The sequence below is a fragment of the Lissotriton vulgaris genome, chromosome 10 (assembly GCF_964263255.1).
Source record: "Lissotriton vulgaris chromosome 10, aLisVul1.2, whole genome shotgun sequence".
In the NCBI taxonomy this organism is placed as follows: Eukaryota; Metazoa; Chordata; class Amphibia; order Caudata; family Salamandridae; genus Lissotriton; species Lissotriton vulgaris.
The window spans coordinates 68,183,270-68,201,839 of record NC_141698.1 but is presented as its reverse complement, the minus strand read 5'-3'; the positions used below and the strand labels follow the sequence as shown (position 1 = coordinate 68,201,839).

Genomic DNA, 18,570 nt, shown 5'->3' with positions numbered 1-18,570 from the left:
GGAACAGCAGTTGCACAACACGTCACACGTGTCATTTTAATGACGAGAATTTGGAAACTCTCGGAGTGTCTCCCTTGAACCGATCACGGGACGGGGAAGAGAGCGGGCGGGGCTCTGATTGGTGGAGTCCTCCCGACAGGTGCTCCGCCTGCTCGTTCATAACCCGGTGCACAGGAGGAGGGCGCCTTGTGTACTCCCTGCGCGCACTGTGATCCTGGGCAGGACAGGTGCCTTTTGTAGACTCCTGTGGAAACTCCTAGGTACTCCCAGTGTGCACTGCGAACCCGGAGAGGACGAAGGCTCTGTACACTTTGGATACATCCTGCGTGCACCACAGCTCCCAGCGGACGCGTCAAGGAGCCGGAACTGACAGGCGTTGTGAGAACACCACACGCCACAACCTCTGGAGTGATTCTGCGACGATATACTCTGCCAGAACGCGTCAAGGCGCATCATTAGACATATTCTGTAAGGACGCCTCAAAGCGCAGCACCTGGCAGACTCTGTGGGACGCTTCAAGGCGCTGCACCCGATAGACTCTGTGAGGATAGCTCCTCGAAGACTCTTGAGGCGCTGTGAGGACGGTCTCAGTGGATAGACTTCAAAGTATCTCTTCTCGGTACGCCCTGTGAGGACTGTCTCAGAGAGAGGTTCGACTCTGAGGACACCAGGAACCACCGCGCCTAGAAGTCTCCGCGAAGGCACCTCAACCCGCTGGACCACGCAAACCCCGAGGACAGACACTGTGAGGACGCTTCAAGGCGCAGGGACGCCAGACTTTGAACACATAGTCTGTCTGCGCGGACGTCTCGGGGTCCAACTTCCGCGTTATCCCCATGGGCCGGAATGGCGCACCCCCGGAGGCCGCGAACCCCAGCAGTGGCCGCAGCCGGTACCCGGTGGATGCCAAAGGCATCGGGCTGATACAGCACGGCAGACTGAAGGTACAGTACACACAACGGGTGCGAAGGCCCGTCTGGAGCACCCGCACAGCAACTGGGGCACAGGGGGGTTGGAACGGTGCGAAATGGGACAGGGCATAGCGCCTGAAACTAGAGGACGCCGAGGAAAGCGCTATGGATGGGCCAGTCATTGAAACTAGAGAGAAAAGAGCCCAGGAAGTAATTGTAAAGAGGTGCTGAAAACAAGACTCGGGATTAGGAGCCTTGGGGTCAGAGAACAGGATTGGGGCAAATCATGGGATTAACGAGACGGTCATGGGGTCTGTGCATAAAGTGAAGTGTGCAGGTGATGGGGATGGAGTGCAGTGCTTGAATGGAAAAATTGAAGTGCAGATACTCTGTACTTGTTTCTGAGAAGTGCTGCGTCGCTCTTGAGAATAAAACAGAATAAGAAAAAGTGCCGATACCCGTACCGGACAGTACCGGCAGATGTAAAGCCCTGCTGGAGTGTGACAGGCATTGACAATGGGGTTGGGACTGGATTTGAGATTAGGAAGCCTGAGCATGGGACAAAGGCTTGCTGAGTATGGGGTAACGAATCGAATCACTGATTGTCACGATTGAACACCTTTTTTTTTATTATTGGTCTGTTCTGTGTTCAGTCACAGCGGTGTTGTGTAGTTTTCTGGGTCCGTCTTGTACTGGGGCCTTCACCGCCGTTCTAGTGCCACTGTAAACCCCGTCTCATGTTCTCTTCTGGTCAGTGGCCCTATAATGTCATTTTTAAAAGAGTTCTGAGTCTTGCATTGAACTGAGACACATATTTGAAGATTTGAACATATGTGCCTCAAATCCGAGTTATTTTCCATTTGCTGCTATTCTGTCAATATGGGACTTGACCAGGACACTGTACTATATTACTGATTTATGTAAGGCGTTTATTGTAAAAGCCTTGTTGTACCGCCCTTCTATTGGCCCAGTAAGTGAAACAGAAGTTTTCCACAGCTCCCAGTTCAGAAGTCCATCTTTCGAGACACTAACTACTGCACTAAATGGCAGGGAAATCGCCACAGAATAGACTTTTCGGGTACAATTTGACAAGCGCTGTCATTCTCCTTCCATCCCATGTGCATGCCACAAAATTTCCCAATGTTCTAAAAAAAAATCTCTCTCTCTCTTGAACATGAGTCATTCATTCTATGACTGAGCGACTTCGCTCCCTCCCTCTTCCTGCACTGTCCCTCCTGGGATTTCTCAGAAGCTGCCAGGTGTGAGTGAGCCCCGAGTCTGAAATGACCGACCCTGGCTTGCTAGGTTCAAGGACAGCTGACCTTTCTTCGTTTCTAGTTGGACAGGTTTTTGTGGGCGCGGCCGCCGCATCATGGGAAACCGAATACTAAGTATTGAATCAAGAGTACACTGGCGCTGCTGTTATTAAAGCTGGGCTTTCCCAGGCTAAGTAACGCCTCGAAAACAAACTTTACTGGAATGTTAAATTGTAAACTATTGGTAGCCCTTATAGAGATATTTGAAAAATAATATATTTTTGTCCTCAAAGTATGTACGTGTGTTTCTTCAGCCTTTGGGTAGACCCCAGACGGAAGTGCATGTAAATAATACGAAAATAATCGAGGAGGAGCAGGGGAGGATGTGCTCTAGTTGTGGAGATGTGCTTTAGTGGAGACGTGCTCTAGTGGAGGAGATGTGCTCTAGTGGAGGAGATGTGCTCTAGTGGAGGAGATGTGCTCTAGTGGAGGAGATGTGCTCTAGTGGAGGAGATGTGGTCTAGTGGAGGAGATGTGCTCTAGTGAAGGAGATGTAGTCCAGTGAGTGGTCCAGTGAGTGGAGCGGATGTGGTCCAGTGAGTGGTCCGGATGTGGTCCAGTGAGTGGTCCAGATGTGGTCCAGTGAGTGGTCCAGTGAGAGGAGCGGATGTGGTCCAGTGAGTGGTACGGATGTGGTCCAGTGAGTGGTCCGGATGTGGTCCAGTGAGTGGTCCAGATGTGGTCCAGTGAGTGGTCCAGTGAGAGGAGCGGATGTGGTCCAGTGAGTGGTCCAGTGAGAGGAGCGGATGTGGTCCAGTGAGTGGTATGGATGTGGTCCAGTGAGTGATGCACATGTGGTCCAGTGAGTGGTCCGGATGTGGTCCGGATGTGGTCCAGTGAGTGGTCCAGTGAGAGGAGCGAATGTGGTCCAGTGAGTGGTGCACATGTGGTCCAGTGAGTGGTACGGATGTGGTCCAGTGAGTGGTCCGGATGTGGTCCAGTGAGTGGTGCACATGTGGTCCAGTGAGTGGTATGGATGTGGTCCAGTGAGTGGTGCACATGTGGTCCAGTGAGCGGTCCAGTGAGTGGAGCTGATGTGGTCCAGTGAGTGGAGCGGATGTGGTCCAATGAGTGGTACAAATGTGGTCCAGTGAGTGGTGCACATGTGGTCCAGTGAGTGGTCCAGTGACTGGAGCTGATGTGGTCCAGTGAGTGGAGTGGATGTGGTCAAGTGAGTTTTATGGATGTTGGTTCAGTGAGTGGTGTGGATGTGGTCCAGTGAGTGGTGCAATGTGGCCCAGTGAGTGGTGCAATGTGGCCCAGTGAGTTGTGCGATGTGGTCCAGTGAGTGGTGTTTATGTGGTGTGTAAGTGGTCCGGTAAGTGGTGCAGATGTGGTTCAGTGAGTGGTCCAGTGAGTGGTATGGATGTGGTCCTGTGAGTTGTGCGGATGTGGTCCTGTGAGTGATGTGCATGTGGTCCAGTGAGTGGTACGGATGTGGTCCAGTGAGTGGTGCGGATGTGGTCCAGTGAGTGGTACGGATGTGGTCCAGTGAGTGGTACGGATGTGGTCCAATGAGTGGTCCAGTGTGTGGAGCGGATGTGGTCCAGTGAGTGGTCCAGTGAGTGGAGCAGATGTGGTCCAGTGAGTGGTGCACATGTGGTCCAGTGAGTGGAGCAGATGTGGTCCAGTGAGTGGTGCACATGTGGTCCAGTGAGTGGAACAGATGTGGTCCAGTGAGTGGTGCAGTGAGTGGTATGGATGTGGTCCAGTGAGTGTTATGGATGTTGGTTCAGTGAGTGGTGTGGATGAGGTCCAGTGAGTGGTGTGGATGTGGCCCAGTGAGTGGTGTGTATGTGGCCCAGTGAGTGGTGCGATGTGGTTCAGTGAGTTGTGCGATGTGGTCCAGTGAGTGGTGTTTATGTGGTGTGTAAGTGGTCCGGTAAGTGGTGCAGATGTGGTTCAGTGAGTGGTCCAGTGAGTGGTATGGATGTGGTCCTGTGAGTTGTGCGGATGTGGTCCAGTGAGTGGTGCGGATGTGGTCTATTGGAGGATATGTAGACCCGTCCAGCAGACCTTCTCTCCTGGAGGACATGTGCTCCAGTGGGTAAGATGTCAGTTGTGAACAAACTTCCATAAAGTAGCTAATCTAATCACAGCATTCAAGACTGTCCAAGCACAGGGTTTCTCCGCCCCTCAGCTCCCTTGTCTTGTTTCTTAACTGAAAGCTCTTGGAGGCAGACTTACCAAAGTAACAACCACTATATAAAAATAGGAACATTTTAATGTACTACATACTTCACTGCTGTGCACACCCACGGTGTTTAAAAATTAGGCCTGGGCGTAGTTTGCGTAGTTTTGCTACGCGGACCTCCATGAAGTTAAAAATAACACTGCGAAGTTCAGCGAGTGGCGGAGTGCAGTGCGAACTGCAGTTTGTGTTGGTATTCCTGCCACTCGGGTAGAAATTTTACCCGAGCGGCAGGTTGCGCTCGCCAACTTACCGTTCGCGATCGCGAGCGGTTTAAAAACTCCGCTGCACATCGCGAAGCGGAGCGAAGTTCACCACCAGGCCTAGTTTAGATAAATCAATGACTGCCTAATTTGGCTTTTTCCTGTGAAGAGAAAGTCCAGTTATTTTTAGTGAAGGTAGGGTACTACCATGGGTTTACGATGGGCCGAACCTTACTTTGTTGTACCTAACACCTACATCACAGGACACGCTTTAATGAAGGTAAAAGAATAAAAACATTATTGGCAAATAATGAAACATTGTTCAAGTATAAATATCATTTGGAGGGCAATCCTTACCTAAAATATGTAATTTATACAAAACAGACTTTCTGTATTAGTATATGATATTGCATAATAGCCTTCAGCCGAGGGCTATTATGAGTGTTAAAGGCCCTGCACCAGAGCTATATAAGGATGGAGTGGGTCGCCGTGCTATCATGGGCTGCCTGTGTAGTTGTACAGGGACTTGCACCCGTGGAGACCTGAACCACAGCTTCCGCTCAACACTGACCCTGAGAACAAGCATTGGCACGCGGGACCTTGTAGAGTATGTGGAAAAAGTCAGGATGCAAAGGATATTGTACACACAGGATAAAAGGAGGTACATCATATCTGATGTGTACAGAGAAAGAAAAGAGACAAGGATGACGTAAGATGCAATAAACAGATATGGTCAGAAGGTCTATTAAGGGATGCAAGAAAATATTAGGGATGCAAAGGATGACGTAGGATACCGTGAAAGAACAGGGGCACAAGGGTAATCAAAGACACTGCATAAGGCAAGGGGTCATCACAAATTCTGAGCAGGGACCTATGGGATGATGTAGAAAACTGATAACCAATAAGAACAGAAATGATGATGTAGGTTATTGAAGAAGTACACAGAATTTAATACGATGCTAGAAAAGAATAGGGACACACAGGGTAATGTGGGTACAGAGATGTGGCAAGGGGTGATCAAGAATTCTGAGTGGAGTAGATACATATGCGATGATATAGGGAACTGGTAACCGATAAGAACAGAAATGTTGATGTGGAATACAGGAAAAGAGTAGGGGCACAAGGGTAATCAAAGACACTGCATAAGGCAAGGGGTCATCACAAATTCTGAGCAGGGACCTATGGGATGATGTAGAAAACTGATAACCAATAAGAACAGAAATGATAATCTAGGGTACTGGAGAAGTACATGGAATGATATAAGATGCTAGGAAAGAATATGGGCACACGGGGTAATGTGGGTACAGAGACAAAGCAAGGAGTGATCAAGAATTCTAAGTCGAGTAGATACATATGCGATGATATAGAGAACTGGTAACCGATAAGAACAGAAATGTTGATGTGGAATACAGGAAAAGAGTAGGGGCAGAAAGTATGATGCAGAGTCCTGGAGATAAGGAGAAATACACGGGATGATGTAGGATAGTTGGAAAGAAATGTTCTACAAGGAATGATGTAGGGCAGTTGGAAAGAGTAGGGGCGCTAGAGATGATGTAGGGTGTGTGACAAAAGTAGGGCTGCTATGGATGATGTACACAGTGACAGAGTAGGGGCTTGTATTTTGAACTAGAGAACATGTGATAGAGTCGCTCATGCTAAGAGACATGTAGACATTAAACAGAAGAGGGAAAGAGCAGAACTCCATATGTAAATACATGTAACAGCTCCTGCATCAACACTGTCCCAACCCCTTCGATGCTTGTGACGGAACCATTCCGTCATGCCTCACGGTTGGGCTGTGCCGATGACGGAATGGTTCCGTCACGACCACACTCGCGAATGGAATGTTCAGCACCGGGGTAAAATCGGGGCCGCAGGCAAGGTGTTCAAAGCCCCAGGGCCGTCAGTCTACTTGAACGTGCAGCACAGAGCTTGAAGGATCCAAGCTCGCTTTGGACGGTCTGTAGAAGATATAAAGTGTTTTAGCTTAAACTGGGTCATTAAGCCTGTTAATCAGTAGAGGGGGAATAAGATAAGAGTAAAGGATTCCTTTTCTGTCTTGGAATAGTTAGGTGGAAAGAAATCCTAAGCTTACTGCTTATGAAGAAAACATACACATACCATAGAGTTAAATTTCTGCATGTGAAAATATTATATTAATTTAACATTTATAGTACAGGTCTGAACTTTAAAATATGGGTAAATGGCCAGCCGTTATCACAACATTTCGTGGACGTTGGCTTTATAATATAGACATATATATTTAGTAAAGTTCCTACTTATTTATATTTCTAGTTACTTTCTGGATATCCCTACCAGGGGAGTCACTTCTTGTAAAGCTGTGTCATTCATACTAAGAGGATGAAAGGTTTATTGATGTCACTTCCTCTGTTGTTGTGAGATATGCTGAGTAGGAGAGCCTGATCTTTCCACTTTCTTCCCGAGGCCACAAAAACCAAGGCCTGCAGGACTGGCCGTAGTTGGCACCGGGCATTTCCCCAGTGGGCTGGAGGGATGGGGTTGGGTTTTGTCATTGGGGCTGTTTTTTCAGTCGTGCTGCAATTTCGGCCCCCTGTATAGTCAAAACAAAGTTTATTTAGACCATGGTCTTCAAACAATAACAAAGCCCATTACAATTATTAAAACAGCACAGATTATACATTCTCAACACACCAAGGAAATTGATACACTATCAACAGAGAAATAAAATACCAATTATGAGGCAAGCAGTCCAACTCCTCATAAAATTTGTACCTAGCTTAATACATTCTCGAAAAACACAATCAGTTCATGTATCTAAAATTCATAAAACCTAACATAAAAAACAAAACAGATTATAAAACTCTTTAACACCTTGGCTGCTATTGATATTTTCCTCATGTGCTGACATTTTATGAATACCATTGTTCATGACGAGCTCAGCTCGTCATCAGCACAGCTCAACCGTGCCTCATGACGAGCTGAGCTCGTCATAAGCATCGAAGGGGTTAAAAAGCTAGCTAAACCTCCCTGGGAAAACTTTTAATTGCTTTCATGTAATTACCCAATGCAATTGCTATCTCGAGATTGGGCAATTCTGTAAGTAAAGCTGCCGCTTGAGACCGTAGCCTTGTATCATATTTTAAAAATATTGGGCGAAGGAATCGTTTACGCTGGTCTAATAATGTTTGGCAGTCTAACAAGATGTGCATTATGTCTCCTTTAGTGCCCAGCGTACATTTACATGATCCATCACAAAGTAACATTTCAGCTTTTACGTCTTCATTGATCAACCAAGGATTAATGCAAATTCTTAATCTTAAAATCTCCTGTCTGAACCTTAGGTTAGGTAGAATATCCAAATAAGGGAACGATTTTTCCTTTAACGATGATTCTCTCATGAATTGGACAGATTTTTTCTTATTCAGGTATTCTATATCAGCTCTTTTGGGCGCTTCTTGTCCTTGGTTTCTAAGATCACTCTTGGTAATGTCTACATTTAATGATTACTGACAGATTGGCACCTTTATATTCTCACTAGCCAATAGAACTTTCTTTCTTACCTCCCTAGCCCACTTTAGGCTACTAGATTCTATCTCCTTGCTGCACCATTGAGATACCTTCTGGACTGATTCTGTGTCTAGCCGTTTCCAAAATCTAATTAAAAGCATTTGAGTCTGTATGCTTCAGGCAGTTGAACCTATCTTGGTTCTTATTGCTGGATCATCGATGAGCGTGGTAGGGACAGCAATGTTTTCAAACACTTCCCTTCCTCTAAATCCCAGTCTCGTTTGCCACTTAGGATAAGGATTTCTGCTCCTTAGAGAACTTGTGGAGGTATCATCACCATAAAAGCTTTTATTACCGGTTTATGGGACATGTCTCCATAGTCTCGGTTACATTTTTTCAGCCCACAGATTGATGCAAAGGCTTTAGCTTTCTGTGCTTCAAGATGAGTGTACCACTTGAGAGTTCTATCAAACCACAGTCCAAGGTACCGATATTCCTTGACTGTTTCCAATTGCAAGTCTCCTAAAGACCAAGTAAAAATTGTATCCTTTTTCCCAAAACATAAAAGTTTTGTTTTGTCCATATTTATGGTTAAAAATGTCCCTTCACAGTACTCTCTGAAGGCATCTAGCTTCCTTTGGAGGCCAATTTCGGTCTGGTCCAGTATCACCAGATCGTCTGCATACATTAGACAAGAAACTTTCTTACCGTCCATTCTCGGGCTAGCGCTTCTATCAACTTCTAGGATCACAGGTAAATCCGCCAAAAAGATGGCAAAGAGCAAGGGGGCCAGTACGCAGCCCTGCCTGAGACCATTCTCAACAGAGGTGGGAGCGATGCTTCTTACTAAGACCCCCCGTCCCCCTGAGGTCGGTTGAACAGCAATTCGCCAGGGCTGGTTGCTGTTCCCAGCCCAGCTCTGTTGGCTATACCTTTAACAAGCAGAGGAGACCGAGGCAGAAGAGCTAGAAAGCTATTAGATCATCCAGCCTAGGGATGGTGGAGCGTTAAACAGGGAGAAGTAGAAACACCATCATTGGAGCAGAAAGTCTGTGCCTGCCATTCTTGGCCCTCGGCTGCTCTGTTGTCTTCGATGGAGTTCCAAACATTGCACAGAACAAATACTGATTAAGACCAATCTCTCTTTAAAAATTCCTATCTGCTGTCACCATGGCACCTTTTTTTAGGTCTCGGCTAAAGACGCGCGGAAGCGCGTCTCCGCCGAGATCTTATGTCACCGAGCGTGCTTCCCAGGAGACACTCCTGGCCGCGCGCAGGCGATTCTAAACTGGCACGCGGATTAGTACGAGCGCTGCGCGAGGCTCCCACACAACACACGCATACATAGAAACAGAAGCGCTCACGCACGCACATACATACAGAACCCCCCACTCATACACACACACACACACACACACACACACACACACGCGCGCGCGCACCGGCCCCCCCTCTCCCCTTTAACTTACTGTGGCAATCTGGGGGACTCCGCTCTCCGCACCGGCAGGGAGAGTTGACGCTGCGGCTCCTATCCCGGGACTCCCTCTTGGTCAAGGGAGCCCCGCAACACGCGTGCAACGTCCTGTTGTCGGCCCCGGGGGCTCTCCACGCTCGCAGGAGCCCCGGGCCGCTCCACGCATTTCCTCCGCCTGCCTCCTCTTCCGGTCCGGACGCGGCTCCGCCCCCGTCACAGGCGACCTTGGCTGACTTCCGGTGCGGCCGCGGCGGAATTCCGGGGGCAGTAAGAGTTATTGTATATTTGGCTGCTAAATGAAAGCGTGTCCATCTGCCACTGACATTTAAATTTACTAAAAATATGTGAATATGCCCTAAATCCAAATGTAAATTTAATTTAGCTAAAAACTATTATTATTTTAAGTGAAATTAATGTTTTCATGTAAATCAGAACCCATGCTGAACAGTTTGTTTCGGCATTACTGTTTGCATGTCATAATTTTATCTTTTTGAAGGAAATGTACTACTTTTGAGTAGAGAAGTAGTCTAAAGCGTGATTTAACACATGCTGCTCGAAATGTGAACTTGGCGTGGTACAGACAGCTTCAGTGTGTTTCCTTGTTTTCTCTGTTTTGACATTATGCACTAGTTCTAGCTGTGGAAGGAAGCTGTAGTGAGTGCAGAGTAGTGAGTGTGAGTAGTGAGTGTGAGTAGTGAGTGTGAGTAGTGAGTGCAGAGTAGTGAGTGCAGAGTAGTGAGTGCAGAGTAGTGAGTGCAGAGTGCAGAGTAGTGAGTGCAGAGTAGTGAGTGCAGAGTAGTGAATGCAGAGTAGTGAGTGCAGAGTGCAGAGTAGTGAGTGCAGAGTAGTGAGTGCAGAGTAGTGAATGCAGAGTAGTGAGTGCAGAGTGCAGAGTAGTGAGTGCAGAGTAGTGAGTGCAGAGTAGTGAGTGCAGAGTAGTGAGTGCAGAGTAGTGAGTGCAGAGTAGTGAGTGCAGAGTGCAGAGTAGTGAGTGCAGAGTGCAGAGTAGTGAGTGCAGAGTAGTGAGTGCAGAGTAGTGAGTGCAGAGTAGTGAGTGCAGAGTAGTGAGTGCAGAGTAGTGAGTAGTGAGTGCAGAGTAGTGAGTGCAGAGTGCAGAGTAGTGAGTGCAGAGTAGTGAGTGCAGAGTGCAGAGTAGTGAGTGCAGAGTAGTGAGTGCAGAGTAGTGAGTGCAGAGTAGTGAGTGCAGAGTGCAGAGTAGTGAGTGCAGCGTAGTGAGTGCAGAGTAGTGAGTGCAGAGTGCAGAGTAGTGAGTGCAGATTAGTGAGTGCAGAGTAGTGAGTGCAGAGTAGTGAGTGCAGAGTGCAGAGTAGTGAGTGCAGAGTAGTGAGTGCAGAGTAGTGAGTGCAGAGTAGTGAGTGCAGAGTAGTGAGTGCAGAGTAGTGAGTAGTGAGTGCAGAGTAGTGAGTAGTGAGTGCAGAGTAGTGAGTAGTGAGTGCAGAGTAGTGAGTGCATTTCCTCCGCCTGCCTCCTCTTCCGGTCCGGACGCGGCTCCGCCCCCGTCACAGGCGACCTTGCCTGACTTCCGGTGCGGCCGCGGCGGAATTCCGGGGGCAGTAAGAGTTATTGTATATTTGGCTGCTAAATGAAAGCGTGTCCATCTGCCACTGACATTTAAATTTACTAAAAATATGTGAATATGCCCTAAATCCAAATGTAAATTTAATTTAGCTAAAAACTATTATTATTTTAAGTGAAATTAATGTTTTCATGTAAATCAGAACCCATGCTGAACAGTTTGTTTCGGCATTACTGTTTGCATGTCATAATTTTATCTTTTTGAAGGAAATGTACTACTTTTGAGTAGAGAAGTAGTCTAAAGCGTGATTTAACACATGCTGCTCGAAATGTGAACTTGGCGTGGTACAGACAGCTTCAGTGTGTTTCCTTGTTTTCTCTGTTTTGACATTATGCACTAGTTCTAGCTGTGGAAGGAAGCTGTAGTGAGTGCAGAGTAGTGAGTGTGAGTAGTGAGTGTGAGTAGTGAGTGCAGAGTAGTGAGTGCAGAGTAGTGAGTGCAGAGTAGTGAGTGCAGAGTGCAGAGTAGTGAGTGCAGAGTAGTGAGTGCAGAGTAGTGAATGCAGAGTAGTGAGTGCAGAGTGCAGAGTAGTGAGTGCAGAGTAGTGAGTGCAGAGTAGTGAATGCAGAGTAGTGAGTGCAGAGTGCAGAGTAGTGAGTGCAGAGTAGTGAGTGCAGAGTAGTGAGTGCAGAGTAGTGAGTGCAGAGTGCAGAGTAGTGAGTGCAGAGTGCAGAGTAGTGAGTGCAGAGTGCAGAGTAGTGAGTGCAGAGTAGTGAGTGCAGAGTAGTGAGTGCAGAGTAGTGAGTGCAGAGTAGTGAGTGCAGAGTAGTGAGTGCAGAGTAGTGAGTAGTGAGTGCAGAGTAGTGAGTGCAGAGTGCAGAGTAGTGAGTGCAGAGTAGTGAGTGCAGAGTGCAGAGTAGTGAGTGCAGAGTAGTGAGTGCAGAGTAGTGAGTGCAGAGTAGTGAGTGCAGAGTGCAGAGTAGTGAGTGCAGAGTAGTGAGTGCAGAGTGCAGAGTAGTGAGTGCAGCGTAGTGAGTGCAGAGTAGTGAGTGCAGAGTGCAGAGTAGTGAGTGCAGATTAGTGAGTGCAGAGTAGTGAGTGCAGAGTAGTGAGTGCAGAGTGCAGAGTAGTGAGTGCAGAGTAGTGAGTGCAGAGTAGTGAGTGCAGAGTAGTGAGTGCAGAGTAGTGAGTGCAGAGTAGTGAGTGCAGAGTAGTGAGTAGTGAGTGCAGAGTAGTGAGTAGTGAGTGCAGAGTAGTGAGTAGTGAGTGCAGAGTAGTGAGTGCAGAGTAGTGAGTGCAGAGTGCAGAGTAGTGAGTGCAGAGTAGTGAGTGCAGAGTAGTGAGTGCAGAGTAGTGAGTGCAGAGTAGTGGGTAGTGAGTGCAGAGTAGTGAGTAGTGAGTGCAGAGTAGAGAGTAGTGAGTGCAGAGTAGTGAGTAGTGAGTAGTGAGTGCAGAGAAGTGAGTAGTGAGTAGTGAGTGCAGAGAAGTGAGTAGTGAGTAGTGAGTGCAGAGTAGTGAGTAGTGAGTGCAGAGTAGTGAGTGCAGAGTAGTGAGTAGTGAGTGCAGAGTAGTGAGTAGTGAGTGGTGAGTAGTGAGTGCAGAGTAGTGAGTGGTGAGTGGTGAGTAGTGAGTGCAGAGTAGTGAGTGCAGAGTAGTGAGTGCAGAGTGCAGAGTAGTGAGTGCAGAGTGCAGAGTAGTGAGTGCAGAGTGCAGAGTAGTGAGTGCAGAGTGCAGAGTAGTGAGTGCAGAGTGCAGAGTAGTGAGTGCAGAGTGCAGAGTAGTGAGTGCAGAGTGCAGAGTAGTGAGTGCAGAGTAGTGAGTGCAGAGTAGTGAGTAGTGAGTGCAGAGTAGTGAGTGGTGAGTAGTGAGTGCAGAGTAGTGAGTGGTGAGTGGTGAGTAGTGAGTGCAGAGTAGTGAGTGCAGAGTAGTGAGTGCAGAGTGCAGAGTAGTGAGTGCAGAGTGCAGAGTAGTGAGTGCAGAGTGCAGAGTAGTGAGTGCAGAGTGCAGAGTGCAGAGTAGTGAGTGCAGAGTGCAGAGTAGTGAGTGCAGAGTGCAGAGTAGTGAGTGCAGAGTGCAGAGTAGTGAGTGCAGAGTGCAGAGTAGTGAGTGCAGAGTGCAGAGTAGTGAGTGCAGAGTGCAGAGTAGTGAGTGCAGAGTAGTGAGTGCAGAGTAGTGAGTAGTGAGTGCAGAGTAGTGAGTAGTGAGTGGTGAGTAGTGAGTGCAGAGTAGTGAGTGGTGAGTGGTGAGTAGTGAGTGCAGAGTAGTGAGTGCAGAGTAGTGAGTGCAGAGTGCAGAGTAGTGAGTGCAGAGTGCAGAGTATTGAGTGCAGAGTGCAGAGTAGTGAGTGCAGAGTGCAGAGTGCAGAGTAGTGAGTGCAGAGTGCAGAGTAGTGAGTGCAGAGTGCAGAGTAGTGAGTGCAGAGTGCAGAGTAGTGAGTGCAGAGTGCAGAGTAGTGAGTGCAGAGTAGTGAGTGCAGAGTAGTGAGTGCAGAGTAGTGAGTGTGCAGAGTAGTGAGTGTGCAGAGTAGTGAGTGTGCAGAGTAGTGAGTGTGCAGAGTGAGTGTGCAGAGCAGTGAGTGCAGGTGCAGAGTGGTGTGTGCTGTTTAGTGCAGAGTGCTGTGTATTGGCAATGTAAATGACAATGCCATTTATTTATGATTTAAAGAAAAAAAAGAAATGTCATGAGCAATGCCAATTGCTCTACCTTTAATGATGCCGAGACCATTGCATTGCAAATGCTTGTTCAATATGTCGTACCAGGGATGCTCACAAAAGATTCAAGCCATTTTCATGAACAAGACCACAAACTGTTTTTGCACTAGGAAGGACTTCAATATGACCATACACCATTGACCCAATTCACAAAGATAACTACGTGTGGTAATGTTACGTGGTGGAGTCTCTGCACTTGTATCAGAGTATCCGCACAGTGCACTGCAGAGAGTGCGCGGTGCAGAGATTCTGCCCAGAGTGCGGAAACTCCACACTCGGAACTTTAGTACGTGTAAGTATATTCGTGAATCAGGTTGCATGTATAGTATAGCCTCCTCTAGCACCAACTTAGTTGGAGAAGCTATGAAGTTAGGAATTCTATAATAGTACACGGGTAGCTAATATGGTGATTCCTCAATATAAAATGATCAGACATTTCAGTCCATGGTCATACATTGTTAGTTCTGTTTGAAAATATAATCCAAATCGCTAACTACAATAGCTCAAAGGTGCTCGTTCCCAGGAAAAATGATGAGTAACGTCGGAGGTGTTACGTGCAACCGGTTGACGCAACCTGTCTCTTCTTTGCTCCGCAGACATACATGATGTCAGTGCTCTGGTCCGACAGCAACAATATCCTCATATACAGGACATTCGAAGACTTCAAGAAATTGAATGTGAGTATCCACAGTGGACAAAAAATAAAAAGTAGGCGCAGAGAACCATGTGGGTGAGCGCATCATGGGACAATCCATAGAACGCGAGGCTGTCATTAGAAGAAAGACCTCATGAAGGGGCAAGCTACGCCAAGCCTCCTTAGCTTTGCTGGTGTTTTAAGGTATTTGTGTTCCAGAGCTAAAGTAGGTAGGCAAGTGGTCGAAGTGAGCAGAGACTAACAATCTCCAAATAAATATTTTCTCTATTTCATTTCTTTTTGTAGTTAAAGAACACCAGTTATAGTTTTTCTGTTTGCCTTGATCAACGGACAATAGGGAATACTTATCACCCTCTGTGATAAATTCACTATGGGGCTTTTTAGCAAGAACCTCGTTAAAATTATTGCAGTTTTAGCAGCAGGAAGCTGCCGCTAAAACGGCGAAAATGGGCTTGCTAATATGCGTTATAGAATTCCAATAGAAGCCCAGGTTAGATTTCCTGTACATCTAACCTGGGCTTTTATTGGAATTCTGTAACGGATATTAGCAAGCCCATTATCGACGTTTTAGCGCAGTTTCCTGCCGCTAAAACTGTGATAATTTTAACGAGGTTCTTGCTAACATGCCCCTATGTTTGAAGTTATGCTAGCCACAGGTCTTTTGGGGAGAGCCCAAAATGCTAAATCTGGAAAATGTTTGGTGGAGGGACTTGGTTGCCAAAATCCTGTCTAGTAGAAAAAAGGATGGGAAAGCCCAGAATTTTGATGTGATGTAAAGGACAGTGCTTATGAGACAGACCTGCAATGGCTAATATTATGACGTGAAAATGACACTTGGTTTTGACATATGTGGTAACTGCGTCACTCAGTCACCATTTTTTCTTTCTCAGAAAGATCTGAAGAAGCGATTCCCAATCGAAGCCGGTTTCCTAAAGAAGGCTGAACGAGTGCTTCCCAAGTTCAAAGGTAAGGGGTCGGAAATTTGAAGCCTCGGTACAGAGGTTGCTCTTTTTAAGTCTGTATAGGAATGTTACACGCAAAGCTCCACTGCATGGTCTCATATAGTGACATAAACTTTCAATGAGCAGTTTGCAGAATTTATGAGCATCTTAAAGGGATGTTGGAATCCACTGACATTTTTTATGATGTAAACATTGCAGGGCTTATTTACAAGAGACTGACACATCTGTATAGAAGCGTCAGTTTCTCTTTGCCTGCGTGCAGAATCCTTGCGCCACCATGGATGCGCCGTATTTACAATATGGAGCACCATGGCGCAACTCCAGCAATGTATGGTGAGGCCTATTCCTAATTCACAGCGTCACTCCTTACGTCTGCTCCGAGTAGGGTTTTGACGTAGTCGCATCCTAGAAGTGGCGCAGTGAAATCTTGTATATTTCACTGCTTCACTTCCACGAGGCTTTCCAGCATGGAAACGCCCACCCTGCGTACATTATACCTGACGCAGGTATAATGTGGCGCAGGGCTTTACAAGGTGACGCATCTCCCACAACATGGCGCAATGTTTACTCCACCGCTATGTCACAGAAAGTGACGCAACAACGCCCAAAAGTATAGCAAGGGGTTGTAAATTTGCCCCAGCATGATCAAAGGGCCTCCGTTCGGAGTTTTAAAAGCAACTTTGGAAAGGCCCCTCAATTTTCACCTTCCTTAAGCCACAATTTCAAAAAGGCAGATTTCCCCCAGTGACATCACTGTGATTCACAAAGTCAAGACTGCCTGCCTTGCTATCACATACATATTAATGTGAGAGGTCATACTCCTGTTGATATCTCTTCTCTGCAAAAAAGCGCCTTAAAGGACTTCTATTTAAAAACCATATAAACGTAAAAAAATTCTGTCTATTTTAATTATAGAAAAGCAGGCCTGAAAATATGAGTGTCAGACATTTGGCAATGTGCCAAGACATTTTGTCAAGCTATTAAAATTGCACAATCTTATCACACCTCCTAAAACAGGACCAACGACAAGCCATGAAAGTGGGGAAATGATGTGGCATAACAACCAGAGCTGCCGACTTCGGAGCTGGGGACTCAGGTTTGAGTTTCGGCATCGGCTCAACATCCTGTGATTCTGGACAAATCACTTAATCTCCCTGTAAATGAATGTGTCCTTAAATGGCGCTCATGAAAAGTGCCGGTGTTGATGATGAAGTGCCGGAATCCACCGGCACAAATTAAGCAATGAGTTTCAATGAACAGTTAGTATAGTTAAGGCTTCCAGTTTTCCATTTTTACTGATTTCTGCCCCTAATTAAAGACGGAAGCCAACATTTCCCTCACCATGCATTTAACATTTTTTAAAAATAGACAAAAGAGGTCTTCTGCGAGTGACTTCCCATGCTGTTAATCATGACTGCGAGGTCAATGTATGTGTAGCTTGACACCAAGAGGCATTCTTTTTTTTTCTTTAAAGGAAGAGATTTGCTAAAAAAGCTGTAAATGTGCAAGTATTTGCATTACAGTGCTGATGCTTTGAGATCGTATATTGTTTTATACATGGCTGTGCGCAGAGCTAAAAGATGGCAGGCATCAAGGCGGGGGTGAACGTCTATGGGTACTAAAACAGTGTGGCATATAAGCCAAAGACACCATCCTATGTCCATGGATTTCAGTCCTCGTATAGTATTGGTTAGAGTTGTAAAAGAGACGACGCACATTGTCTTTCGTTTTGAACAAATACCCTTTACTGACAGTTGGCATTTTCATAAAAACTCATGGTAGCATTGACATGTATAGGTTGCATTCTTGTTGAAAAATAATTCAACCAATATATGTTTTGCCCTTGGTAAGATGTGTCAGGGGGTTTTTCAAGGGTCTACATCAGGGGTCTCCAAACCGGTCCTGGATGGCCGGATCCATGCCAGATTTTTGGGATATCCCCGTTGAGATACATGTAATTATTTTAAAAATCTGGCATGGATCCGGCCCTCCAGGACCGGTTTGGAGACCCCTGGTCTACATTGATTATTTATGGAAGAAAAATTAAGATAAGAGTAGCTGCTATAACTAACTCCATTTTTTCTGGTCATTAAATGTGACTAGTATATTTAATTATAGCCTGTGGAGTTCTCACCGCCCTGGAGTTAAGCAACAGATATGGTCACATGGTGATCTCTTTTACACATTGGCAAAGAGACAAAACCCACACGGCAAATTTTGGTTTGTAGGCGGTTGCTTCACACAGTCAGTTCCACACCACTGTTTTCTTAGAATGTAAACATTGTGACAAAGCGGAAAGCGACCACTTCCTGTGTGATGTCACTTCCCCCATAACCTCCCTCTCTTTCCCCAACATTGGTCAAAAAGTAACCTCTGTGGACGTTAAGAGTCAACCATATCGTATCCATCAATAAAGTAGATATTGTGTTTCCGTAGCGTACGTGTGGTTTCTCCACATTTTCATGGCTTCCGCTAGTATTTACAGACTAAAGATACATTTTGGGTGTTGGCATGTTAGCGTTTCATTGTGATTGCTTATCAAAAGCTGGGTGGGGTTGATAAACCTTTCGGGCCTGCCTGATGTAGATTTGGTTGGACAGGTCCTCGGTCACAACCTTGGCTGGTATCCCGTCTGCCTTATTACAAGTGCATTAGTCCCAGAGGTCGAAGTGGGCGGGATCGAAGGCACACGATGTGCCCATACTTTTTTGATTTTTATTATTTAAAATTTTATATAGCGCGCAGTTACCCTCGGGCATCCCAGCGCTTATGAAAAGACCACTTCCCTACTTTTTGTAAAAAGACAACCCTCCAGTGATGGTTAATTCCGATAGTTTAAATGATTCCGCTGAAGCGTCATTCAGTGCGTCGCCTGTGCCGTGAAACCGAAGCAGGGCAGACAGATAAACAAGTGTCGCTTTCCTGCCAGGGTGCTTGCTTGCCTAAAAGATATGCAAATGTGTGCAATAAGTTAATTCTCCAAATGTAAAGGGTGATATGCAAATGTAAAGGATGCTTGGGAGCGGGTACTGGCATTAATTGATCAAGTTACTCAAAGCTTTGTGATGACAAACATTTATTATTTGTGAGCGGTAGTGCAAAAGCTAACAATTGAGCTGTG

The 18,570-nt window shown here is 46.4% G+C and overlaps 1 protein-coding gene across 2 annotated transcripts in view; it reads left to right on the top strand.

Moving 5' to 3' along the window:
- Positions 1–303: 303 nt before the first annotated feature.
- LOC147684667 (NADPH oxidase organizer 1-like) overlaps positions 304–18,570 on the top strand; it is a 36,973-nt gene continuing 18,706 nt past the window's right edge. For both annotated transcript variants that reach the window (XM_086940504.1, XM_086940503.1), the window contains exons 1-3: positions 304–944; positions 14,429–14,509; positions 15,378–15,453. In XM_086940504.1, coding sequence (XP_086796630.1) covers positions 837–944; positions 14,429–14,509; positions 15,378–15,453 — 265 coding nt within the window. In that variant the 5' untranslated portion in view covers positions 304–836. The remainder of the gene's footprint in view (positions 945–14,428; positions 14,510–15,377; positions 15,454–18,570) is intronic.